The sequence below is a fragment of the Nannospalax galili genome, unplaced genomic scaffold (genome assembly GCF_000622305.1).
Source record: "Nannospalax galili isolate Female #2095 unplaced genomic scaffold, S.galili_v1.0 scaffold471, whole genome shotgun sequence".
Taxonomy (NCBI): domain Eukaryota; kingdom Metazoa; phylum Chordata; class Mammalia; order Rodentia; family Spalacidae; genus Nannospalax; species Nannospalax galili.
Window position 1 is genome coordinate 70,847 of NW_008330333.1, and position 27,282 is coordinate 98,128.

Consider the following 27,282-nt stretch of genomic DNA (forward strand, 5'->3'; position numbering starts at 1 on the left):
GGGCGGCCTGGGGGCGGGCGCGCGGCGTCTGAGCCACCTCCCGGATGCCCGGGGCCGCTCCCGGGGCCGCTGACCTCCGTCAGCCCGCTCCGGCTGCGCGCCCGGCTCCGAGGCTCCGCCCCGGTATCAGCCCGCTCCCCCCTCTCCCAGACGCCCCCTCCCCACGTGCGGGTGCGGGGGTCAGACCCGGCCTCTGCGGACAGAGGATGATCTGAGACGACCGCCAGGGATTCGGGACGGTGCGCAGGGGTGCTGGCCACAGAGCCTGGATACGGCAGCGACGCCAGGCTGAGCCAGGGAGAGGTTTTCAGAGGCTGCGGGACCGAGGGGGAGGGACACAGAGGCAGTGGGCGGGCGGGGACCCGGGCACCAGTGGCAGCAGAGTGGGTCTGCCAGAGGCTGTCAGACATTTCTGGCCCGTAGTTCCCGTGGGAGGTGTCGAGGGACTGTGAAGAGGAATCTCCCAATAATGAATTCGGTGTCAGGGAACCCGTACCCCCCTCCCCCCAGCTACACCTGCTTCCCTGGCAGCCTCTGGCTTCTCTCCACAAAAAATGCAGGATGACAGTTCTCCCTCAGGGGCAGCCCTAAGGGAAACTTGACTTCCCCAAGCTCAGCACCTATTGGGGTGTAACGCTCTACGTCCACAGGAAGGGGATTTAACCTCCTATCCTCAGCATCACCAGGGTCCCTGCCCTGCCCAGCACCAGTCTGAGTCCTGCCAAGGCAATCTCATATCCCGTCAGGACCGTGTCGGAGATGCTGGAACCCAAACACCTCAGGTCTCACCCTTCTTTGGCTCACCTGAAGGCTAGGGCTGCCCTGGGACGACTCCTCCTCTTGCTTGCCTGCAACATTGTGGATGCACATCACTTGAGCTCTATGTTCCAGGTAAGGTTCTGCTTCCTCAGTTTCCCCATTTACAGGTAAGAGCAGAGCAGCTTTCCAATCCAGCAAGGCTGTGCTGGGAGAATTTAGTGAGGGTTCACATATGCACCACCTGACACAGTGCCCCTGTGGCCCTGGATCATGGAGCAAGCAGGTCCAGCAGTGTGGCCAGAGGGTGAGGAAGAAGAGGCAGACACACAGATTTCCAAGACCATGTAATTCCCTCATCATGAGGCTCAGGGAGTGAGAGTAAGTCTTCTAACATGTGCTGGGCTTCCAGAAACTTTAAATGCAAGGGTCCTTCCTCTGACACTTTACAGGGACAAATTCCTGGGTACTCACAGAGTCAAGTGCTGTGCTGGTCACTTTGGAGATGAGGTTGGACTTATTGCCCCCATTTTAAAGATGAAAAAACTGAAGTATAGAGATATTTCATGTTCCTGGGCATGTGCTACAAGGTCCCAGGGTTTCAAGGTCATGAGTCTACTTGAAACTTGCTTTGATTCCTGTCCCAGTTCTTCCTCTTATTGGATTTGCCATCATGAACTGGTCACTTTGTCTTTCTGAGTCTTTTATTCCCATGATGGGGTAATCATGATGCGTCCCCTTAGGCTACTGCAGGGATAACTGTGATGCTGTCCACAAAGGATGTTTAAGTGCCCAGCAAATAGATGCTATGGATAGTGTGATGTCCTTGGACCTTCCTGCATGGGTTGTAACTGTATTAATCTTCACATGACACAGTGCCAAGCACACAGGAAGCATTACAAAAATAAATATAAAAAAGAAAACATCTATTATCATTATTATTATTGCTGTGCTTGGGGCTTGGTAAGGTAAATCAAATCAGCCTTGTAGGATGGGGGTGGGGACAGAAGCCCACTCACCAAATGTCTGACTATTTCAATGTTGTAACTCACACTAATAACCTGTTAAATAAAATATGTTCTAGCCTCCTACTTTGACAAATATACCTTCATCAATACCTGAAAGGCCAAGTTTAAATTTAGAAATTTTGGATTCCTTTTGGGTCATGAACTGGCCCCTGCCTGTAGCTGCCCTATTCTTGTTCTCTGTCCAGCTCCAGCATCAGCACCATCTGCACCCCATAAACAGGCACCCCTGAGTCACTCTTCAGGCCAGGGGTGGGCATCACATTCTTCCATCCAGGAAGAAGCAGTGCACACTGGGGGGACTTGACTAGAGCCTTTTGGGCAGGGAATTGCAGGATCCCAGGTACGTATGCATATTGTGATCTGGAAGGGGCATCTGGGTTCTAGATGGGTTCCTGTCGTTGGCCCCAGAGATTTCTCACCCTATAGGGTGGATAGTGGAAAGAAGAAGGCCAGAAGCTTCCCACAGATGGACAAATTCCCAATGCTCAGTTGCCTCTTCTGTAAAATGGGCCAGCAGTTCTGCCTGTAGGGCTGATGGGAAGGTCTTGCATGGATATCATACCTGCGTAGATCCACTCCACCCCTCACCCCTGGTTCACCCTGGGGATGAGAGTGGCACAGCAAGACAGTCATTTACCTCCACTGGTGGGGCAAAGGATGCAGATGTCTGGGACTAGGGCAGCCCTCCAGGAACTCAGGCCTCTGAAGATGATCCTAGGAGGAGGGGCTGCTGAGCCAGCAGAATTGCTAAGGCTCTGCCTGGAGCAGAGCTGGCCGGCAGCTTCACTGCAGCCCCAGCTGGCCGTCTTCCCGGATGCTTGACCGCTGCCAGCCAGCCTGCAGCCCCTGTCTCTGCTCACTGGCTGTGCACCTGCTCAGGGCATCCCCTAAAGCACCAGTAACCCCCATGTGTAAATGGGGATGCTAAATGTGCCTTCCCCACAGGCTGCTGGAAGCACACAGCAGATGTCAGTTGTCATTCTTGTGGGTGCCATCTCTGTAAAGTGCTGTGATCGTGATCAGTACCCCATAAAAGCTCAAAAGCCACATGCCTTAGCCTCCTTCCAACCCCATAGAGATGCTGGAGCTGCTCAGCATGCTCAGGGCCACGCCCAGTTTAACGGCGAACTCTGGGCTGGATCAGCAGCAGCCTTCCAGACTTCAGCTCCTGATCCACCCAGAACCCCCAAGAAAGTGCAACATCTCAGGACACAGGTGGGACTCTGTACATGTTTGGCCACTTTTCTTCCCTGTTCTCGGGCTCCATTGTGGTTGATACGGTTCTAGACATCCTCCAATGCTGGCTCTCTCAGTCGGCATACCCAGGACTTACCAAAGTTCTCTGAGCTTTCAGGGGAGATTATGTCTTCATCAAAAAGAAAATGAGGAGCTGGGGAGATGGCTTAGCAGTTAAGAGCATTGGCTGCTCTAGTAGAGGACCCGAGTTCGGTTCCCAGCACCCATATGGCAGATAACAACAGTCCATAACTCCAGTTTCAGGAGATCCACAGCCCTCTTCTGACTTCTGTGGGCATTGCAAGACATGGGTGCACTTACAAACATTCAGGCAATACACTCAAACACACAAGAACACTTGCTGTTCTTCCAGAGGACCTGGATTTGATTCCCAGCACCCACATGGCAGCTAACAACCATCAGTAACTCCAGTTCCAAGGGATCTGTGTAGCTGTAAGCCTGTTTTCTTATCTCCACATGGGGACAGATTCTCCCGAGTAGAGTCATTGTGAGGGCATAGGCATGATGTAGTGAAAATGCTCATGTTTTGGCAGTTCCTCAAATAGGAACCAGCAATTTCATTTGTAGGATATTTCCACCATGTATGCAAACAAATGCTTGTACATGAACATTGTAACAGCACTCTTTTACAGTAGCCCCAAAGAAGGAAATAACTCAGATGTCCATCATCAGTGAATAAATAAAATAAGGTCCATGCATACAATGGAATCCTGGGTGGGGGAGAAAGACTGAGGGGTGAATGCTTAGTAGGTGCAGGTCTCCTTTGAGGAGGATGACAAAGTTTAGGAGTTATATAGAAGTCATGATTGCATAAGTCAGTACGCTAAATGCCACTGTGCCATTGAATTGGTCACTTTTTTTTTTTGAGACAGGATCTCATTATGTAGCCAAGCAAGGCTGGCCTTGAATTTATGATCCTTCTGCCTCAACTTCCCAAGTGCCAGGATTACAGATGTGTCAACATACTGGCTAAACTGTTCACTTTATTTTTATTTATTTATTGCTGTTCTGTCTAGCATATGCCAGGCAGGCTGTCTACCACTGAGCTACATCCCCAGCCTAAACTGTTCAATTTATATGGTTAATTTGGGGAGTGGAGAGATGGCCCAGCAGTTAAGAGCACTTGCTGTTCTTTCAGAGGACCTGGGTTCCCAGCACACACACACACACACACACACGGCATCTCACAACCGCTTATAACTACAGCTCTAAGGAATCTGACATCCTCTTCTGGCCTCTGTGAGTACCTACACATACATGCACATACACACACATAAATAAAATTGAACCTTTAATAAGTGGTCAATTTAATGCTATGTGAGTTTCATCTGAACTAAAATACCCAGTACAAAGTCCCATACAGAATAAGCTTTTTTTTTTTTCTTTGAGACAGGGTTTCCCTGTAGCCCCAGCTAGCCTGGAACTCACTATGTAGACCAGGCTGGCACCAAAGTCACAGAGACCCGCTTGCCTCTGCCTCCTGAGTGCTGGGACTAAAGGCATGTGCCACCATGCCTGGCTAGAATAAGCTCTTAAAATGAAATTAAAGGTACCAAAAGCCAGGAGTTGGGGAGATAAATGACTAGAGGGGAGAACCCTTAGACACAGGCAAAGGACACAAGTGAGGGTATGGTAAGGTAAGAAGCTGTCACCTCCTCTGTCAAGCCAGTGACCTGGAGAGAGGAGAGACTAGGAAGAGGCAGGGACTGGGACCAGGAGCCTGGAGGGTTTCTGGGACCCCAGAAGATGATTATGGGATAATAGGGCCAGATTTCAGTTTGTAAAACACTCTGGTGAAGGCCCTTTAGTAATCCTGACACATGAGAGGTGGAGACAGGAGGATAAGGAGTTCAAGGTCATCTTTGGCTACATAGCAAGTTCTAGACTAGCCTTGGATATATGAGACACTGTCTCAAAGAAGTAGAAGAAAAAAGGACCACTCTGTAGTGGAAAAGTGTGTGTGTGGCAAGTGGGGAGGCTGTTACAGAGGGACTAGAGTAGGGTTTCAAAAGAGGTGGGGGAGGTAAGTGCTCAGTGAAATTGGTGGCTGAAGGGAAGAGTGAGGACAGGGCATATATTTAGATTATGCCTAGCTGTAACCTATAGGTTGGCACTGCTTACAGAAGGACTGGAGTCAGTGAGGAGTTACCTTGGCCATGGAAGGTGGTGTCTCTGTGGGGCATTTAACAAGGAGCTGGATATGTTTCAAGCGGGGAGGCTTCAGAAGCCTGGGAGCTGGAGACGGGTGGGAAGTCACCAGGGCAAGGATGACACTAGAAGCCATGGAGCTAGTGGTTTCTAGCCCCCAGGGACCATATGATATACAGAGAAATATTTGGAGGGAGCTAGCCTCTGGGGGAAGGCAGAGAGATCTAGTACTAGAGCAAAAAGGGAGGACATGAGATTTTTCTGTCAATTACAGTACATAAGGGTCAAGAGGTGGAAGGAAAAGTATCCATTGGATTTGGCAGAGTGAGATAGACAGTGACCTTGAAGAATTTTCACCCAGAGAGCTGGGGGTAAAGCTGGGGAATGAAGGGGAGGTAAGAAGTGGAGCTAGCAACATGGTGAGGACAACTCTGTGAAAGAGAGAGTTTCAGCTCTAAGGAGAGTACTGGGATTGTTTATGGTAAAATGCTAAGAGGAGGCTGGAACTAGTGCTGATACTCAGATGGTAGAGAGCTTGCCTACCATGAACAAAGGCCTGGGTTAGACAGATCTCCAACACTGCATAAAACTGGGTGTGATGGCACCCACAGGTATTCCCAGTTCTCAGGAGGTGGAGGCAGGAGGATCAGAAGTTCAAGGTCATCCTTGTCAACACAGTAAGTTTGAAGTCAGTGTGGACCACAAAACCATGTCTCAAAAACAAATCACTAACAACAACAACAAAACAAAATGCTAAGAGATTCTGTAAAAAGAGGGAGTGGGGAAGTATGGGAAGAAAGGTGTCCGTGACCCAGGGTCTGGGTGGATGGAAAGGGAAATTGGCCTTGGTCAAGAGGATGCATCTGTGCATCCTCTCTGTGGCTAGAATAAAGAGGGAGTAGTAGCTCTATAGGAGTGGGGACAAATCATGGGAAAGCCAGCCAACTGCTTGGAGTTGGGAGGGTTAGAACCAAAATGAAGGCCATGGGTGTTTGCAGTTTCCTGGGCTGATTTGGATGCCCTGAAGTTCAAGCTGGGACTGGAGAGGTCCCCAGACTAGGGTTGCCAGATAAAGCAAAAGTACAGAATGCCCAAATGCATTTGGATTTCTTTTAAGGAAGTAATTCTTAGCCAGGTATGGTGGCACACGCCTTTAAATCCAGTACTCCGGAGGTAGAGGCAAGCTTGATCTTTGTGAGATCCAGGGTAGCCTGATCTCTACTTAGCGAATTCCAGGCCCACTAGGACTGTAAGGAGACCCTGTCTCAAAACAACCCCTCCCCCCCATAAGAAATTCTTTTAGTATAAATATGTTCCGCGCAATGTTTGAGATACGCTTACACTAAAGAAAAAAAAAATGTTGCTTATCTGAAATTCAAGTTCTGTCTTAGCTCGGAAATCCTAGCCAGGAGTGGTAAGTAGGGTAGGGTATGGGGGGGAGGGGTTAGTGCGATCGCGCCTGGGGACCAAGCCTGGAAAACAGACAGCAGCACCAGAGCTGTGGATATCGAATGAGCACAAGTCTGAAGCTGCTGGCGACCAATCTGCGCGGGGCCACCGCTGGAATCCCCCGCCCCAGAACTTTAGTCTGGCTCCCAACTCCCCCACCCAACCATGGTCTTGCCCTGAACGCCCATCGATAACGCTCCGCTCCGCTCCTGCCTCTATCGACTCGCTCTGACTCGCCTCGCCGTCCTGGACAGAGGCAGCGTGCAGAGCGCATGTAAGGTGCGGAGGCCGTCGGACAAGGGCCGCGAATCGGCTGTTTGGGGGGTGGGGGGTGGCTAGGAGGGCACGGCCAGGGCAATCAGGCTAGCAGGGCAAAGCCAGGGCGGCCTGCAGAGCCCAGGGAAGCTCAGGGGTCCTGGCAGACATGGCCCCCACCCATCAGATCGCGCGGCCTGTCAGGTACGCATGCGCAGCTGCAGCGCTCTGCTCTTCCCCACCCCTTCGGCCTGCGCATGCGTGGCCTGCCCCTGCGGCAGACGGCGCCCCGAGTGACTACCCTCTGCGTGTGACTGCCTCCTGTTGGCTGCAGGTGCGGTGGCGTCCCTTTCCGTGAGGGTGGCGGGGAAGGAGCACGCCGTGGAACCCAGCAGTCTCTTGTCGCTGTCAGAGCAACTCTCAACCCCGACGCTCACTTTTAAAAATATTCAAAGTGGGAATTGTAAAACCAGTGTAGTATGCGGAGGGTAATCTCTCATGTACTTCACGCCTCTTTCCTCTCCAGATGTTTTGAATTTGACCCTTGCCTGTCAGCTCTTGGCCCTGTGCAGGCCTCATTCTTTCCAACAGACACAACATGAACACCTCCCCAGGCACAGTGGGCAGTGACCCTGTCATCTTGGCAACTGCAGGCTATGACCACACCGTGCGCTTCTGGCAGGCCCACAGTGGGATCTGCACCCGCACTGTGCAGCATCAGGACTCTGTATCCTCCACTTGGGAGGCGGCCAGAGTGGTGTTGGGTAGGACCCTGGGCATGGATGTCGCATTGGTGGAGTTCAGGGCAGGTGGTGGAACCCTTGAGGACCTGTGGCCCCAAGGCCTCCTTTCCCCCAGTTCCCGTTCCATCATCCTTAACACACACCCAGCAGGTGAATGCCTTGGAAATCACACCAGACCGAAGTATGATTGCTGCTGCAGGTACCTGAGATTCTTGACCTCTGTCTTTTGATCGATGGTAGATAAACCTGGGCACCCATGCTTCAATTCGACCTATGTTCCTAGGGTACCAACATATCCGCATGTATGATCTCAACTCCAATAACCCCAACCCCATCATCAGTTATGATGGAGTCAATAAGAACATTGCATCTGTGGGCTTTCATGAGGATGGTCGCTGGATGTATACTGGTGGGGAGGACTGCACAGCTCGCATCTGGGACCTCAGGTACTGAGTGCTGGGCTGGAGAGGATGGCTGCCTGGTGGGGAGAGGGCAGGCTAGGGAACTGTCTTTGGGTAGATATTCTCCTAAGAGGCTGAGCATGGGGCCTTTGAATGGGTAATTGAGGGCAGAAGGAAAGCAGAATGGGAATTGCATCAAAGAGCCAGCCCACCCTTGAGGCTCAGGGCCAGCACACACAGACACCTGTCAGGGAAGAACCTAGCTTCACAAGCATTTCCTCTGAGACAGAGGTAACTCCCATCAGCAGGGAGTAAAGGCGAAATTGGCCATGTGGGGGCTTTTGGTGAGGCATCAACAGCACACACTAAAGACTCTGTGTAACCTCACTCTCCACAGGTCCCGGAACCTGCAGTGTCAGCGCATCTTCCAGGTGAATGCACCTATTAACTGTGTGTGTCTGCATCCTAACCAGGTAAGGGACATTCATGGAACTGGTACCTTTGAGAACTTTGGAAGACAGGAGTGTTATCATATCTCACTTTCCCTATACTCCAGGCAGAACTCATCGTGGGTGACCAGAGTGGGGCTATCCATATCTGGGACCTAAAGACAGACCACAATGAGCAACTGATCCCTGAACCTGAGGTTTCCATCACATCTGCCCACATTGATCCTGATGCCAGCTATATGGCAGCAGTCAATAGCACTGTGAGTGCTGGTGGGTGCAGGGGCAGCTCATTACCCAACCCCTTGGGCTGGTTCCTTGGTTATTTCTCAAGTTTCTCCCCTTAGCATCCACCCAGCTCCCAAGACCAGGATCCTGGGTACCACTTCTGTTGTTTACCCACAGCCTGGGCATCTCAACCAGTAGTTCTGTCATTTCCTCTTTCTACCACCTTCTAGTCCATGACTATCTAATCTCCTCTGGTGCTGACAGTCTCCTTGCCACCCCAATCTGTCCTTAAGCCATAGAAGCATCCTTTAGCCTTACTGGCCAGGCTGCACTATTCCCTGAGGAGACCCTAAGATGTTCTGGCTCTTGCTCATGGACTGCAGGATGTTTCAGTTTGGGCCCTGCTCTCTTCTCCATAGACTTATTTTCTCCACTTAAATCTAAGTGTATCACTTACCAGCATTTCTTCCTCCCAGCCTTGAGCCGCCATATCGTCTATCTGGGTCTCCTCTCCTCCTGCACATCTCTGTTGGTCTGCAGCAGCCTCTAAAGAAGTGTGTGTGAGTCCTTGACTAGTGTGGCCTTCTGCTCTTGGCTGGTTGGCCATGGCCCTTCATTAGGGCCAGGCCTTATGTAGGTGCTTCCTTTCCTACTCTGACCCAGGTTGTCATGGGTCCAGGTCTAGATCCTTGTCTGAGGCTCTGGGTTTTGAATGTATACTCTCCTACCCTATAGGGAAACTGCTATGTCTGGAATCTAACAGGAGGCATTGGTGATGAGGTGACCCAGCTCATTCCTAAGACCAAGATCCCAGCCCACACACGCTACGCCCTACAATGCCGCTTCAGTCCTGATTCCACGTGCGTGCAGGGCCTGGTGGCCTGAGAAGGGATCTGCAAGGGCTAGGGGTGCTACCTGGTATATGGTAAGAGGGTGCAGGGTGGCAATGACTGCTGAGACATCCCATGTCTCCGCCCAGGCTCCTTGCTACCTGCTCAGCTGACCAGACATGTAAAATTTGGAGGACATCCAATTTCTCCTTAATGACAGAGCTCAGCATCAAGAGTAGCAACCCTGGAGAGTCATCTCGAGGCTGGATGTGGGGCTGTGCCTTCTCAGGGGACTCCCAGTACATTGTCACAGGTGAGCCCTGTCCTCCTGCCTCCCCTACCCTCTCTGGGCCTCTAGGGGGGCCATTCATAGTTGCTGCTTCTCCTGTGCCTTGGTGCTAAGCTACTACCCAATCAATCCCTCCATGCAGCTTCCTCCGACAACCTGGCTCGGCTCTGGTGTGTGGAGACAGGAGAGATCAAGAGGGAGTATGGTGGCCATCAGAAAGCTGTTGTCTGCTTGGCCTTCAATGACAGTGTGCTGGGCTAGCCTCTGCCCCTTGGGGCTACATTGGACCGTCAGGACTACCTGGTATAATGGCTCTAAGTGGATATAACTGAACAATATCCTGGTCCAAGTGAGATGCTCCAGTCAGCCTCTGCCTGCCAAGCCAACTGGACCTAACCAAGTTACCCTGACCACTCTTGGTCAGCTAGACTTGCCAGGCCTCTCCACCCTGGGGCTTTCTTTCCTTGTCAAGCAACTCACTGGGAGTCTATTCTGTCTTCAGAAAGGTTGGACTTGGAGCTATTGAGGGGATCTGAGGCTTGTTCCTACTTTCCAGGCATGCTTCCTCCCTTTCCCCTCCCTACCCCTGTTTAGGTCCAGAGGCCCCAGAGATTACAACCATGGCCAGGTGGAAGGGTTTATTAGTCCCCACCATCAGCTATCCTCCTCTGTGATGCTGGTGACCAGGCCAGCCTATTGACCTATAGGGACAGGGCTAGCCTGTGGGACCAAAGACCAGGCTGGGCCAGGCAAGGCCAGGTGGTGGGGCTTAGTCTGGGAGGTAATAAAAGCAGACTGACACACAGATATTGCTTGGGAAGCAGATGTCAATGCAGAGGTAGATCAACCGCTGTCTCTGGGGCCCTGGGGAGAAGGGAACTCATGAATCCTCAAGGACTTCCACCTAGGCTCCTAGTACCATCTTGCAGGAGCCACAGGCTTCTTCTTCAACCTGCCCCAACTCACCTGCTCTTCTGGCCCAGTAGATGGGAGTCTTCGCACAAAGGTGTTGCACTGAAGCCCCCACTTGGGCAGGGTCCACAGTATGACCCCCAAGCACTGCCAGCAGCTCCTGGACATGGTGGGTATCTTGGCCAGGTACATGGGACTCTTGGGCCTACAGAAAGATTCTGGTGGGCCACTTTATGGAGTTTTCCCTGATCCTGGCTGGGCAGTGCACTCATATCCTACCCCCACCTGATGGCCCTTCTACCTGCTCTTGTCAACAGCCTCAGCTTGGGGAAGATAGAGCTTTCTGTTCCCCTGAAACCAGAGCCCTGGCTGGCCCAGCTAGACTGCACACAGGACCTTTTGTCTGGCCCCTGGCCTGGGGGGTCGGGGGGTGGGCACAAGCCAAGCAGGACTCCTCACCCTGGAAGTATTCACCAGCAGCTGCAGGGTCTCCCAATCTTGGGCCTCCATTAGTCGGAGGAAGCAGGCCTGGTGCTCTGCAGGGCGGTAACAGATGCAGCCCTGGGGAGGGAGATGGGTAAGTCTCAAGGCCAAGGCCACCCCTGATACCTGTACTCTCTCCCCCTCCCAAGTCTACTCACACTCTGCCCGTCGAACAGCACAGCCCAGCTGTGGTTGCTCTGAAGCGGAGTCACCATGATGGTCGCCACATTCTGGGCCACGTCCACCAGAGTGGTTTGGTTGGGCCAGGGCTTTCTGGGACTTGGAAGGCTCAGTCGGAGCATCTGCAGTAATGGCTGAGAGGGAATTTGGAGTTCAGTCCTGACACCTACATTTACATTATCACCTGAGTGGGCCTTCACCCCTGGGTTCTCTGGCTCTCTGCCACAAGACCAGGGTTTATTCCTGACTCCATGGGAAGGCTGGCAGGTGCTGGCCTTCCTGTCCCCTTCCCACTCTCCATACCTCTGGGCCTGAGGCGGGGCTCACCTTCGGACAGCTGTAGCCAAGAAGCCCTCCAGCCACAGCTCCTGCAGTGACTAGTGTCAGCAGGATCAGCAAGCCTGTTGCTCTCCAGCCCCTGTGGCAAGTTTTGGTCTTCACCTGAGGGCACATTGCTATCAGTGGTGCTTCTTGGGTTAGAGACCAGGAAGCAGACTTGCTCAGGGAGGTAAGGGGCTAATGTATGGTGGGTGGTGGCATCCCTGTGCCCTTTTCTTGGGGGTAGTAGAGCCACTCACCTCAGCAGGCCCAGACCTAGGGCTCTCAGTGTGGTTGTACTCTTGCTCCATGCTGCAGCCCCTGCTGACAATGTACTGATTGTCTGCAGCCCCTTGGAAGCAGCCAGGGAAACCTCAGGATGCCTTTGATGAGTTGAACAACTATATCCTCCCCTCCCAACCCCACTGCCTCCTTCCTAGCCAGTATCTGATATCCATTGTCAGAGCCAGGACAGCCTCCTCCCCCACAAAGGTTGCTGCTCACCAGGTGTAGCTCTGGACATTTGGCTCATGCAGACAGAAGAGCAATGGGTCTGGGAAGATGTAAAAATGAGGCCTTGGTAGGAAGTCCATGCACCTGGCTAGGATGATTCTGTCTGGTGGTGGTGGATTTTGATTCTTGGAGGATATTACCTCTTGGCTTCTGAACTGGGCACAAGAGACCATCAATAAACTTCTGTTTAATGAACCACTGGCATGAGGCTGCCTTCTTACACCCCTCTCCCCATGCATCTCCAACATCTTTCCAGGCCCCACCAATACCAGATGGGGCTGTGGGTATCCCTATACCCAGGACCAGGTGGGCACTAGGCTGGGATATTTTGCACATATTTAGTCTATTGCACATATTCCCTAACATGTTTTTTTCTTCTAAACCAACTGTGCTCATTGCCCTGGTTCCTGATCTGTCTAGCCCTGTGACACATGGCTCAGCTGTACACTTAGTCACAGGCTTCACTCAGGCTGTTTTGCTCTGGTTTTGTGCTATGTACTTCCTGATTCTTCAGGACCTGTTCATCAAAAGCAGGGTGGGGCTGTAGTAATCAGTGTGCCAGCTCTGGAAGATTCTGGAATTAGAATCCCAGCATGCCTTAAGTCTTGTTGCCTTGCCCCCAGACAAAGTTAGGTAGCTGCTACTACAAAGAAAGTGAGGAAGACAGAGCCAGTCAGTGTGGGTTTGAAAGTTTAATGTACATTTGGGTTCACACAGTGAAAAAAGTTGGAAATGCAGCACACACAGGCTCTCAGGCTACCCAGAAGAGGGAACTGACTGGCTGCTGTACTGCTGTATGCTCCTGTGCGGGTGACAACACCCTGACAGGTTTGCTCAATATCCAGACCCACTTTGAGCCACCCTCTCAAAGCCAGTGTCCACACCACCAACCTCACAGGTGTGGCTGCCTTCATGTTGACCTAAGGCACCATTTCACCCCCAGCCATCCCTGGCCTGGGAGTAGCTGCAGGTATAGGATACCCTTTATTGCTCTGAGAACTTGATGAACAGGTGAAATGCTATGACCACAAGAAGCCACTGTGTACAGGGCAAGGTGCCAGGAAGGAGTCAGCCAAAAGGAACAGCTTCCCAGAGGTTTTGGCCTGTGAATGCTGCCTAGTCTGCTCAGCAGGTTGCTAAAGGTCAGCAGACCCACAGAACAGAGAAGGAAAAGCCCAGAGGATACCAAGAGCTCAACTGGTTGGTGGGCCTTCCTGCTAGTCATTAACAACTGAGTCCAGCACCAAATTAGGTGGTGTCATGGGGTACTGATGACAACTAACCCCACCCCAACCCAGGGTGACCCTGGGAAGGGAGGCCAGGAAGACATTGGATACTTTCTAAGAGACTATTCTTGGGACACCTCTTTCCTCCCTGCACAAAGGGCACCCCTGGCAACAGGCAATCCTTCACTGGATATGCCTTTGACTGTGCTGCTGACTGCAGGGCATGATACTTCTTCAGTGGATGTACCCAGTGAGACAGCACAGCTATTAATCTATATACTTAAAATTCAATTTCACCACTTGACAAAGTTGTTCACCGATTAAAAAAATTTTTTAATAGCTCCCTGCACAGCAGCCAAGTTCAGTGAAGGCATTCATACCCACTTGGTTACTCAGAGGACCACACTCAGTGAGACACATGGGTATATAAATGTCTATTGAGACAGCTGAACGTAACTGGGCTGAGTTTACAGAACCGGAGAGCTGTGTATGAATAGATGCAGTGCTGGGCATCTGAAAGGGAACAGACAATCGTGACATCAAAGTGGTTTTCAAGGAAAGCAGGGGCAAGTGGAGAATGTCAAGGGCAGCACCCACACCCCAACAATAGGGTGAAACCACTTGGGAGCAGCCCCCTCCCTCCATTCCCACCTGCAGGTGAGGAACTAGTACACAGTAACAGGCTCCTCCTGCTGAGGACCACAATGGGGGGAACCCCAATTTGGTCTGTAAAAGAGCCCTTCCTTTCTTCTCTGCCCCTCAGAGGGCTTGATCCCTGAATTAAGTTTTTCCATAAAATGTATGACACACACCACTTGACCCACCTCACTCTCACCAACAAGGCCTGAGGCTACCTGAATCCTGGGCACAGGACCCACCCCATAATGCCCTCCAAACTTAAAAGTGCATCTTAAAATATAATCATCTGTAAACAACGCCCCCCCCCCCCCGCCAAAGTTTACTTACAAGGTTAACTACTGCCTTTGCTTAACTCCATTTACAGTCTGTAGCCACCTAGCTGAGCCATTCCTAAGCCCCATCTATTAATTTAGGTAACTGATTTTCAATTTTTTTTTTTTATTCCAGAGATTAAAGATACTAGATCTTTAACCTTGAAGGGCAGGCAAGAGGTCGGCTATGCTGTTAACATAGAAGTCAGGGACCATTTTCTTCTTGGACAGGCAGTCACTTTCTTGATTATTCTTCACATCCAAAAGACTGGAGACACCGGTGAGGGTCAGGATGGTCTTCAGGCTACAGGTGGAGCCCAGGAGGATGTCTGTGTCCAGGCGGTCCCCCACCATGACCGTGCGCTCTGGGTTGATGCCATACTCCTGAGACACGCAGTCGAAGATGAAGCGGCTAGGCTTCCCAATGATGTCGGCCTGGCGCTGGGCGGCCATCTCCACGGCTCGCACCAGACAGCCGGTACCTGCGGGGCGAGGAAGGGAAGGGGACGCCGGGGTCAGACGACGCGGAGGGGCAGGACCCGACCTCCAACCTCCCGCCCCGGGGCGCACGGACCCGCAATGAAGTGGCCGTTCTCCAGCGGGAGCCGGTTGTCCATGTTGGTGCCCACGAGCAGACAATCGGGCTGCTGCAGGTAGCGCACGGCCTTGGTGAGCTTCATATAGCTGAAGTGCGGGTCGAAGCCCACCACCACCGCACGCACGTCCGGCTCTAGCGGCGCCTCCAGCCAGCTGCCGGGGCTATCGCCCTGGAGCGGCTCCGGACCCACGCCCACGCTGGCGACTCCCACGGCCTCCAGCTCGGCCGCTAGGGCCGGGCTCCCCAGCACGTAGGCCTTGGGGGCCGGCGTGCCGGCCAGGCGCTGGCGCAGGTAGAGCGCTGTGCAGTAGGCCGTGCCAAAGACCTCGAGGCCCGCGTCGGGCCCCGTCGGGCCGCCGAAGCCCAGGTGCCGCAGCTTCTCCGCGTAGGCCGCGCGGGTCTTGCTGCTGTTGTTGGTGATGAAGCCCAGGCGCTTGCCGTGGGCCCGCAGCGCCCGCAGAGTTTCGGGTGCGCCTGGCACGGCCGTCTCGCCGCGCCACAGCACGCCATCGCAGTCGAACAGCAGCGTGTCCACGTCGGCCAGCAGCGCCTGGGCCCGCTCGGCGTTCAGCCGTACGCAGCGGCTATCGCTGCCGCCCGCCTCCGCCTCCGCCATGGCCACCCGCTGACCGCCGCCGCCACCGGCCGCCGCCGCCGCCACCGACCGCTCCTCGCTGCCACCCGCCGCGGCCTCGGCCCCGCCTCTGGCACGCTCATTGGCCCGGCAGCTCGAGCGCACCGCCCATTGGCGATGCCTGAGCCAATTCATCTGCGCTTCCCGCAAGCTGCGGGAAGCTCAGCGCCAATCGTCTCCGCCCGGCGCGGGGAAGCGGCCGGCCATTGGCTGTCTGAGCCGGAACACGCCACCGATTGGCTGGCAGGACGCCAACTGGCATTCGAGGTAGCGCGCACGCTATCGAAACGCTGCGGGCCGAGAACCTCACGAAACGTAAGGCCGCCGCTTATTGGTGGCCGAGGGGCAGCTCGCCCATTGGAGACCGCTGGTCAGTTTAGGTGACGAAGCCTCCTGGTGAAGGGACCCTGGGCCTGTCCGGCCGCTGATTGGCTGCCTTCCCTGGCGGTCTGGAGGGTGGGGCTCTCCGCGGGAGCTCGGCGGGTGGGGCCGCTTGAACTCGTCACATCCACACCTTTGAGGGACCACTGTTCACGGCTTGGACATGGACCGGACACGGTGTCAGTGCTTGAACCGAGTACCTTCTAGTCTTGGAAGCCATCCCGGACTTTCCTTTCCCCAGGGGTCTCGCATTCGTACCTCTAATTCTGAGCAAAGACACTTTCTCTGTAGGCTGGGCATGGTAGCACATGCCTTTGTGAAGCAGAGGCAGGCGAATCTCTGAGAGTTCGAGGCCAGCCTGGTTTACATAGTGAGTTCAGGTCAACCAGGACTACATAGTAAAGACCCTGTCCCAAACAAACAAACAAAAAAATCAAAACAAAAACACTGCCTAGACAGTAACCAGTGATCTCAAGGCAGTGGGATATATCCAGGAGGGTATTGCCTACAGTGTGGTACTCAGCAATTGGTCATTATCATCAACTGTTTATACAAAATTTTACTGAGGCATAGCATACAGTAAAGAACTTAAGTGTACAGCGCAATGGAAATTTTAAAGATTTCTTTTTACTACTTTTAAAATTATGTGTATATGTGTATGTCTCTGTGTGGCTATGTGGATGTGCATAAAGGAACTCCAGAGCCTAGAAGAGGGTGTTGGATCCCTTGGAGCTGGACTTAAGAGGCAGCTGTGAGCTGCCTGATGTGGGTGGTGAAAAACAAACCCAGGTCCTCTGCAAGAGCAGTATGTGCTCTTAATTACTGAGCCATCTTTCTTATTCCATCAATGGATTTTATTTTATTATTATTATTTTTTTTACTTTTTTGAGACAGGTTTTCCTATGGCCTCAGCTGGCCTGGAACTTGTTACATAAACCAGGCTGGCCCTCCTTGCACAGAGATCTGCTTACCTCTGCCTCCCAAGTGCTGGGATTAAAGGCATTTGCCACCAGCCCAATGCCATCAATGAAATTTTTACATATGTATATACCCATGTATACTCAATCCAGATCAAATACAGAATATTTCCAATACCTCACACAAAGTCCTCTTGTGACGCTATCCAATCAGTAAATGGATACCCCTTCCCAACTATGTTTCTGACTTCTATTCGGACTCTTATTTACCTGTTCTAGATAATCTTTTAAAAATTTTTATCTTTGATGCCAGGCATGGTGGCCCATGCCTTTAATCCCAGCACTCTGGAGGCAGAATCAGGCAGACTTCTGTGAGTTCAAGGCCAGCCTGGTCTACATAGTGAGTTCCAGGTCAGCTGGGGCTACAGGGAGACCTTTTGAGGTCTCAAAAGAAAAAAAAAAATTGGGGGGCTGGAGGGATGGCTCAGGGGTTAAGAGCTTGTCTTCCTCTTGCAGAGGACATGAATTCAGTTCCCAGCAACCACAATGGGCAGCTGACAGCGGCCCTAACTCTAGCTCCAAGGGATCCTATGTCTTCTCTGGCCTCCATGGGTACCTGCACACATGTGTACACACACATCTCATAATTACACACAGAAATATATATATATATATATTTAAACTATCTTTTAATTTTATGTGTATGAGTGCCTGTGTCATGCAATGCCCTCAGAGGAACTGGAGTTACGGACAGTTGTTAGCTGCCATGTGGGTGCTGGGATCCAAAACCGGGTCTTCTGCAAGAACAACCAGTGTTCTTAACAGCTGAACCATCTCTCCAGCCCCTTTGGTGGGTTAAAAAACAAACAAACCATTTGTGTGTGCAATCGCATCATGGAGTGGATTCAAGTTATCAGGCTTGGCTGCAAGCACCTTTACCAGCTGAGCCATCTCACTGGTTTTTTTTGGGAGGGGGGATTTATTTATTTATTTTTGGTCTTTTTGAGACAGGGTTCCCCTGTAGCACAGTTGGCCTGGAACTCACTATGTAGACCAGGCTGGCCTTGAATTCAGATTGATCCTCCTGCCTCTGCCTCCCAAGTGCTGGGATTAAAGGCATGTGTCATCACGCCCAGCTTTAATTTATTTATTTTTATTTTATGTGTATTGAGTGCATTGCCTGCATGTGTGTAAGTGCACCCACACTGTACAGTGCCTGAGGAGGTCAGAAGAGGGCGTCAGATCCTCTGGAACTGGAGTTATGGTTGGTTGTTAGCTGCCATGTGGGTGTTTGAACCCAGGTCCTCTACCAGAGCAGCCAGTGCTTTTTAACTGCTGAGCTATCTCTTCAACACCATTTTTTGTTGTTATTGTTTTGTTGTTGTTTTCATCGTTTTTTTTTTTTTTTTTTTTTTTTTTTTTATACAGGATCTCATGTAGTCTAGGTCAGCCTCAAATTCAATATGTGGCTGAGGATGACCTTGAACTCTTGATCATTCTGTCTCTGCCTCCTGAGTGCTGAGATTATAGATGTGTGTTACTATCCCCAATTTATGCAGTTCTGGGCATTGAACACAGCCATGAGCCACTATGTCCACCACTAGACCATCCTACAAATAAGATGTACCCTTTGTTGTCATATTTCTTTGGCTCAACATAATGTTTTTGAAATCCATCCTCAGATTAATTTTTATTTAATTGTCCCATGGGCCACCATGAAAACACACCACCACTAGTCCTGCTGCTTTATCTGTTTTCCTGCTTATGGATATTTGGGTTGTTTCTAGTTTAAGGCTATTGTAATGTCCCTGTGAACATTCTTGTTCTTATGTATGACTATGTGGACATATGTTCCCCTATCTAGGGTATATCCCTTCAGAGTGAAATGTCTAGAACATAGGGAGGTGTGTTTATCAGCATCAGTATCACTTTTCACTATAGTCCAATGTCAGATGACAGTGCTTCCCAGTTTCCTGAAGGCCTGCCTGGTGCCATGTACACACCTGATTCCCAGTGGGTCAACTTCCTACTTCACTCTTGAGCCCCAGTTCCTCATAAATTCTTTTCTGGATCACTTCTTACCTTCAAACATACTGGGCAAGGCCCCTAGGGTCCTTGTTTGTTTATGTAACAGTCCCTGTATGTTGGTTTGGGAAGCCTCAAAGGACAAGGACCACCACCCTGAAGGGCAGGGCCTGCAGGGTTCCTGCCTAGAGCACATTCCTGGGAGAACACCCTCTCCTTTCTGCCTTCATGTTTAACTTTTTTTGGGGGGGGGATCTTTTTGAGACAGGGTCTCCCTATAGCCCCAGCTGGCCTGGAACTCATTATGTAGACCAGGCTGGCCTTGAACCCACAGACATCCATCTGCCTCTACCTCCCAAGTGCTGGGATTAAAGGTGTGGGCCACTTTGAGGGCTGATCTGCCCCTAGGAAGAGCTGCATTTTACAGACAAAAGAATATGAACACAGATATTGTCACCCAACAGCCGCCTGTTGATTTGGTATACTAGCTACAATGAAGAATACTGATGCTGTCTAGATGTGACCAGGCTTCCAAAACATGTGTCTGATTGCCTTGGCTTACATTTGAACATTCAGTAAGTATCTGGACAAGAGCCTCTCCTTACCTGCAACTATTGTCAAAATTACAGGACAGTCCTGAGAGATAGGGATGGTTAGTATACCCATTTTTTTTTTTTCGGTCTTTTCAAGACAGGGTCTCCCTGTAGCCCCAGCTGTCCTGGATTCACTATGGAGACCAGGCTGGCCTCGAACTCACCTGCCTCTGCCTCCCGAGTGCTGGGATTAAAGGCGTGTACCACCATGCCCGGCCAGTATACCCATTTATAATAAGAAAACTGAGCTACAGAGAGTCAACAGCTGGACAATGCAGAGATGGATGAAATTTAACCCCAAAGTTCGGCTCTGCCATATCTGCTGAGTGGGTGTATGTCTGTGGGTGATAGGGACTTAGTTTGCATAGTGGAAGAGGGGTTCAATGGAGAAAAGATAGCTGTGGACAAGGTCCTGGAGGAATCTGGAAGCAACAGTGGTCTTCATGGTGAAGTGGCCCTGTGGATGGAAAGGAGCCCATCTGATACATTCCTGACACACAGCACTGCGTGTATAACTTCTAGTAGATTGTACCAGTGTCATGTCTTTCCAAGAGATGAACAGTTTACAAGTGGAATAGGTAATGGTATAAGGTTAGACTGTGATTGTTGATTGTCATTGTTTTGTTATTTTTAAAAAAATTAGTTTTATGTGTATGAGTATTTGCCTATGTGAAAAGGCATGCAAAGTCCAAGAAGGCCAGAAGAGGGCATTGGATCCCTTGCAACTGGAGTTAGAGATGGTTATTAGCCACCATGTGGATGCTGGGAATCGAACCCAGGTCTTCTGGAAGAGCAGCCAGTGCTGAGTCATCTCTCCAGCCCTGTTGTTGTTTTAGATAGTCTTATGTATCCAAGGTTGGCTTAGAGTTCCCTATATAGCTGAGGATAATCTTCAGCTTCTGATCCTCCTGCCCTTCTGCCTCCATCTTCTTAGTGCTAAGATCACAGGCATAAGCCATCCTGTCTGGTTTATGCAGTGCTGGAGATTGGACCAGGGCTTCTTGAATGCTAAGCAAGTACTCCAACAACCTTAATCTTAATTGTCAGCTTTACTACAACATATTTTTCTGGCATGTCTGTGAGGGCATTTCCAGAAAGGATTAACTGAGAGCTCAGACTGAAAAAAAAAAGAAAGAAAGGGGAAGGTGTAGGAAGGCTGGGAGCCAGATTTCCCTGCTCTTTGCTTCCTGTTTCATCAATATGCAAGCAGTCACAGCTAAAATGTACTTCTGCCCCATTATGGAATGTACCCTCAAATTGTGAGCCAAAATAAACCACTAAGTTGCTGTTTGTCAGGTATTTGATCATAGTGATAAGTAAATAATACAGAGACACACAAATCTTAGTAGTTTTGCATAAATTTATAGTGATTCAGAAAACACACATAAGCATTATATGTTTTTATAATGTTACTGATTCAATGACCTAAGTAAAAAAAGACACCCATAACTGGGCCTTGTGTCTCACACTTATAATCCCAGAGCTCTGGAGACTGAGGCAGGAGGATTTATATATTTTAATTATTATTGTGTGTGTTGTGTGTGTGAGGGAATATAACATATATGAATGAGTGTTGCACCACAGTGCACATGAAGGTCAGAGAACAACTTTTAGAAGTTGGTTCTCTCCTTCCACTGTGGCTTCCAGGTATCAAACTCAGGTTGTCAGGCTTGTGCAGCAAGCACTTTTAGCCATTTCACTGGTCCAGCAAGAGGATTTCTATGAGTTCAAGGCTAGCCTGGGCCTACAGAATGAAAGAAATCCTGTCTCTCTAAAAAACAAAACAAAAAAAGAGCTAAGGATGTAGCTCAGTGGTAGAGTGCTTGCCTAGCATGTACAAGACCTTGCATTCCATCCCTAGCACCAAATAACCAGGCATGGTGGTATATGCCTATAATTCCTGAACCTCGGGGTAGGGAGGGTGGTGGGGGTGGAAGCAGCATGATCAGAAATTCAAGGTCATCTTTGGTTATTCAGAGAATTCAAGACCAGTTTTAGACATACGAGACCCTGTCTAAGGGGGGAGGGAGGGAGGGAGGGAGGGAGAGAGAGGGAGGGAGAAGAAGCAACCTCACTGTTCTGCATATGCTTAGTTATGTAAAGTACATCTAAAGTCAGGTCAAATCCTAGAAATTTGAGGATAGCTGGAACAACTTACCAAACTTAAAATTTTGAAAAATGGGGGATATTCCTCCCCAGTAAACCTTCCCATTCTCAAGAGTTTACTTCACTTTTCCTTAATAAATGTACATTCACTCTGAAAAAGAAAATCCTTAAACCAATGAACTATTTTGGAGTTTTTGTCCAGGATGACCATGGGACATGAACATACGGTATTCAGCTAGAGCTCAGGGCAGGGTGGACAAGAGGCTGTCTGGGGTGAGAGAGGTAGTTTCCCTGATAATAGCCACCTGCCTTGCAGTGATCTGCTCCTGTGCTTGCTGCCTATGTAGGCCCAAGATTCCCTTGTCAGGATGCCCTGTTCTCATCCCCAGGGCTTGACCAAGCAGGAGTCCTGGCCCACTCCATCCAGCTGGTTCTCTGTCTCTCTTGGGCCAGCTTCTCAGGTTCACCTAAACCCAGGTCCTTTTCTCACTTAAAAAAAATTATTTAATTTTTATGTGTGTGTGTGTGTGTGTGTAGGTATGTGCTTATGTGTGCAAGTCTCCACAGCTGATTCACTGAAGCTGGAGTTACAGGCTAAGTGATTGTGAGCTGCCTGACATGGGTGCTGGGAATCAAACTCAGGTCCTCTGCAAGATCAGTGCATGCTTTTAACCTCTGAGCTATCTCTCCAGTTCTCCCTTTGTTTTTTATTTATATTTTGAAAAAAATATTGTATTTATGGGGCTGGAGAGATGGTTTAGCGGTTAAGAGTGCTGACTGTTCTTGCAGAGGACCTGGGTTTGATTCCCAGCACCAACCTGGCAGCTAACGACCATCTGTAGCTCCAGTTTTAGGGTATTTTATGCCCTCTTCTGACCTCCATGGGCATTGCAAGACACAGGTGCACTTACATAATGCAGGCAATGCACTCATACACATAAAATAAAAATAATTTTAAAAAATTATTCATTTATGTTTTTATTCAGACAGGATTAAAAAAACAAAAATAAGAAAAAGAAAAAAGGAGAGAGATTTTACTTAGTTTTATTGTATGTTTATATATGAATGTTTTGCTTGAATGTATGAAGTGTACCTTGTGGATGCCTGCTGCCCCTGGAACTGGAGTTAAGGTGAGTGTTAGCCATAAGGTGAGTGCTGGGAACTGATCCTGAGTCCTCTAGAAGTACTCAATAAATGCTCTTAATCACTGAGTCACTTCTCCAGCTCCTTATTTAAATTTTTGTTTTGTTTTGTGAGACAGAGTCTCACTCTATAGCTCACACTGGCCTTGAACCCACTGTATAGTTTCAAAGTCACAGTGACCTTCTGGCCTTGGCCTCTCAAATGCTGGAGTTACGGGTATGTGCCATCATTTCTCTCTCTCTCTCTCTCTCTCTCTCTCTCTCTTTCTCTCTCTTTCTGGGTCTCTGTAAAACCAGCTGGTGTGGAACTCACTATGTAGACCAGGCTGGACTCCATCTCATAGATATTGGCCTGTCTCTGACTCCTGAGTGCTGGGATAAAGGCATGCGCCACCACACCCAGCTTCTTCCTCTTTTTGGACACCTTTCCCTCCTATACTTCCTGGATGGTGGCTTTTCCACTCCTCTTCAGCACATCTTGGAGGGAAGTACTCCAGTACTCTGGGCTCACTTCCTCCCTTAATGCTCCCCAGATATCTTGTGCTTCAAAAACCCCAACCAGCTATTTCTCTCATTTGCCCCTCTCAGAGAGCCATCCTGGATGCCAGCAACTTCTGAGGTCCATTCCTGCTTTGGTTAAGCCCTGACATCCTTCTGAAATATGCACAGTCATGCTCTTTGCCAAACACCAGCAATGGAGAGTGACTCACCTACAAAAGGCAGCTCCAACATTACCCCATCCTGTGTGCTGATGGCCCCACCTGCTTCTCATACATCTCAGCTCTTCCAAGCCAAAGGTCTCTGGTCTCTATCTCCCAGATTGACAGCATAATATGGAGACAACCTTTGCATAGTTCTCTTCCAAGGGTAGAACTGCCTGCTCCCTGCTGAGGGATATACTACTTCTCTTGGTCCTGTGCCCATGTATCATCTTCCCTGGAGCATAGACTGCCGGAGGGGATTGGGTTTGATTTACCCAGGACCTGGTATCCAGCCTGCTGGGAATCACTGAGCTGGCAGAGTTCTTTGAGTTCCCAGCCGGAGTTAGAGTCTTCAAGGTAGCCCCGGGCAAATATCCTGACAATTCTGCACTTCACCATTTTCATCTTCAAAATGGAGATGGTGGGGCTTGAGAGATGGCTCACTGGGTAAAAGAATTTGCTACTCAAGTATGAGGACCTGAATTTGGATCCCCCATCATGTAAAAAGCTAAGCTGTGCATGTCCATGTGGGCCTGTAACCACAGTGCTGGTGGAGGGGTGGAGATAGGAAGATCACTGGGGCTTGCTATAGCCACTAGTCTAGCCAAAACCTGGCAAGCCTCTGACCCTTTCTTAGATATAAGGGGGAGAGCGATAGAGGAAGACACCTGACATAATTCATCTTTGGCCTTTACACTGGAACACACACACACACACACACACACACATATACATGACATGCATACACATACAATTTAAAAAAAATGGAGATGATGAATACCTCTACATCTTTTCTTGGCTAGTAAAATGGAAAATTTACTGTATTAGGAGAAAATTGGATAACAAATATTGTAACACGTTATATGAAAATCATAGAAGAAGGATCAGAAAATATTTTCTGTAAAGGAGGCTGGGCTTGGTGGTGCAGGCCTTTAGTCCCAGCCCTTGGGAGGCAGAGGCAGGTGGATCTCTGTGAGTTCAAGGCCAGCCTGGTCTACATAGTGAGTTCCATGCTGGCTGGGCTACAGGGAGACCCTGTCTCAAAAAAATTTATTTATTGAATTTTATTTATGTATGTGTATGAGTGTTACGCCTGCATGTGTGTAAGTGCACCTGTTTTGTGGAGTGCCTAGGGAGGACAGAAAAGGGTGTCAATACCTCTGGAACTGGAGTTCCAGATGGTTGTTAGCTGCCATGTCGGTGCTCACATTTGAACCCAGGTCTTCTGCAAGAACAGCCAGTGCTCTTAATCACTGAGCCATCTCTCCAGCCCCTATTTATTGAATTTTATGTATATGAGTATTTTGCTTGCACCTATGTATGTGTACCATGTGCCTACCTGGTGTCTGGAGAGGACAGAAGACAGTTTCAGATCCCTTGGAACTGGAGTTACAGACAGTTGTGAGCTGCCATGTGGGTGTGGAAAGCAGAACCCAGGGCCTCAAGAGCAGCAAATGTTCTTAACTGCTAATCCATCTCTCTAGCCCTGACTGAAATCTTTAACTCTTTAAAAAGTTTTTTTTTAATTTTATTTATTATTTTTATTTTATGTGTATGTGTGTATTGCCTACGTGTAAGTAAGTGCACCCATGGCGTGCAATGCCCTCGGAGGACAGAAGAAACAGTCGGTTAAGAACACTGACTGTTCTTGCAGAAGACCTGGGTTTGAATCCCAGCACCCACATGGCAGCTAACAACTGTCCATAATTCCAGTTCCAGGGGATCTGACAGACCCTTCCGTCCTCCACGGACACTGCATGACATGGGTGCACTTACCTACATGCAGGTACAACACTCATACATATAAAATAAAAATAATAAATAAAATATTTTTAAAAAATTATTTTGTATTTTCTTTCAAGAACTGAGGAGCAAACCTAGGACCATGTGCTTGCTAGTAAAGTGCCCTACCACTGAGTAAAATCCCCAACGCTAGTCTGAAGTTTTAAAAATTATTATTTTATTTTGTATGTATGAGTGTTTTGCCTGCACGTATGCAAGTACAACACATGTGTGCAATGCCTGTGGAGGCCAGAAGAGGGCTGTGGATCTCCTGGAACTGGAGTTGTAGATGGTTGTTAGCCACCATGTGGGTACTGGGAACTGAACCTGGGTCATCTATAAGAGAAGCCAGTGCTCTTGGTCAATGAGCCATCTCTCCAGCTCCTGAAGTTTTTTGAATTACATGTATGTATGTATCTATCATCTATCTATCTATCTATCTATCTATCTATCTATCTATCTATCTATCATCTATCTATCTATCTATCTATCTATCTATCTATCTATCTATCTATCTATCTATCTTCTATCTATGCTTGTATGTGTATGGGTGTGCCTATATGGTATATGTGTGGAGGTGAGAAGACAGTTTGTGAGAGTTGGTTCTCTCCTTCTACCATGGGAGTCCTATGGGGCGGGTCGCTTGACCCCCGGCGTGGTGTGTGCGGGCACCCTGGGGTCTCCGCCACACCTGGCTAATCCTGGCGTGAGTCTGGCTGCAAGCAATGTGGGGAGCGTGCCTGGGCTCCCCGGCGCACTCACTCTGGATGTGGCCCGTGGTCAGGTGTGCGTGCACTCTCCCGCCGTGGTTCTGGTCCCGCTGTCTAGCTAGCGGCTGGCGGGCCTGGCTGGCCCGGCCGCGCCTCTCTGGAGACGGCAGGTGCGAAGACTTCTCTGATGCTGGCTGTAGCTGATAGCTACACACTTCTCTGGAGTGGAGAGCTTTCTCTGCTACTAGAGTATTATCTAGTCGAGATCCCGCCCCTATTACACCCTTGTGCCCTTCCTCAGGATTGCGGAGTCCTGGCCAGTGAGCTCCACCGGGAGAAGCACGGAGGTGGCGAAAGCTGGGATATCCGTGGGTCGGTAACGGAGAGTGCTGCTCTCCGGTGAGGTCAGGTCGCCGGTAGTAGGACACAGGACTCAAGGCACGGCTTAGTCTGTGTTTACTGCTTTATTGTATCTCTGCTCCTTGCTGTCCAGCTCTCTGCTGATCCAGCTTTCTGGGACCCAGTCTCTGACCTGATCTCCGGGTCTCAGTCTCTGACCTGATCTCCGACTATTAAGAGAAGACTAGCATATTTATATACCATGGGGGTAGTGGTAAAAGCTTTTAGATACTTTGTGAGATATTCTATTTACATGTGGAAGTGGGTTTCTGCTAGACTATTGTCCACCTGTAAAAACCACACACAGGAAGGCATGGTATGCATAGAGCCAAAGGCCATGTTTATGTCAAGGCATCTGTGGCGGCCACTTCAAAGGGAGAGACAGGAAAGATGCCAGAAAGCACCTTGCTATGAAAAGGAGCCCGCGGCACATTCCCCGAGCTGCATGAGCTGTCCGGTGTGAAGGGGCTTCGACTTTTGCATAACAGAGGTCTCCCAACAGAGTCCCAGAGTTTGAACCCTGTCTCCCTGTAGCCCTAGCTGGTCTAGAACTCCCTATGTTGACCAGGCTGGCCTTGATCTCACAGAAATTTGCCTGCCTCTGACTCCCTAGTGCTGGGAGCAAAGGCATGTGTCACCATACCCAGCATTTATTTGTTTGTTTATTTATTTATTTTACGTGTATGAGTGTTTTGTCTGTATGTATGTAAGTGCACCATGTTTATGCAATACCTGTGGAGGCCAGGAGAAGGGCCTAAGATCCCCTGGAACTGGAATTACAGTTGTTAGCCACTATGTGAGTGCTGGGAACCAAACCTGGGTCCTCTGCAAGAGCAAGCAGTGCTCTTAACTGCTGAGCCATCTCTCCAGTCCCTTAATTTT

General features: G+C 49.9%; 3 protein-coding genes across 4 annotated transcripts; 1 reads left to right on the plus strand and 2 right to left on the minus strand.

Moving 5' to 3' along the window:
- The first annotated feature begins 6,871 nt into the window (after positions 1 to 6,871).
- Positions 6,872 to 10,637, plus strand: Mlst8 (MTOR associated protein, LST8 homolog). 2 transcript variants are annotated; one of them, XM_008845200.3, is made up of 9 exons: positions 6,873 to 7,227; positions 7,420 to 7,620; positions 7,784 to 7,835; positions 7,920 to 8,082; positions 8,435 to 8,510; positions 8,594 to 8,746; positions 9,447 to 9,571; positions 9,691 to 9,854; positions 9,973 to 10,637. In XM_008845200.3, the coding sequence occupies exons 2-9, from the start codon at positions 7,492 to 7,494 to the stop codon at positions 10,089 to 10,091; spliced, it is 981 nt and encodes a 326-aa protein (XP_008843422.1). In that variant the 5' UTR covers positions 6,873 to 7,227; positions 7,420 to 7,491; the 3' UTR covers positions 10,092 to 10,637. The 2 variants fall into 2 exon arrangements, with proteins under 2 accessions (XP_029425681.1, XP_008843422.1); XM_029569821.1 differs by having other exon boundaries at positions 6,872 to 7,097; positions 7,784 to 8,082.
- On the minus strand, positions 10,570 to 12,454 carry Bricd5 (BRICHOS domain containing 5). The gene is made up of 5 exons (XM_008845182.3): positions 11,733 to 12,454; positions 11,384 to 11,539; positions 11,202 to 11,303; positions 10,797 to 10,947; positions 10,570 to 10,694 (listed from the first exon to the last, which is right to left on the minus strand). Exons 1-5 carry the CDS (start codon positions 11,856 to 11,858, stop codon positions 10,600 to 10,602), a joined length of 630 nt encoding a protein of 209 aa, XP_008843404.1. The 5' UTR covers positions 11,859 to 12,454; the 3' UTR covers positions 10,570 to 10,599.
- Positions 12,455 to 13,773: 1,319 nt separating this feature from the next.
- Pgp (phosphoglycolate phosphatase) lies at positions 13,774 to 15,723 on the minus strand. Its single transcript, XM_008845219.3, has 2 exons — positions 14,987 to 15,723; positions 13,774 to 14,894 (listed from the first exon to the last, which is right to left on the minus strand). Exons 1-2 carry the CDS (start codon positions 15,624 to 15,626, stop codon positions 14,569 to 14,571), a joined length of 966 nt encoding a protein of 321 aa, XP_008843441.1. The 5' UTR covers positions 15,627 to 15,723; the 3' UTR covers positions 13,774 to 14,568.
- Between the last annotated feature and the right edge of the window lie 11,559 nt (positions 15,724 to 27,282).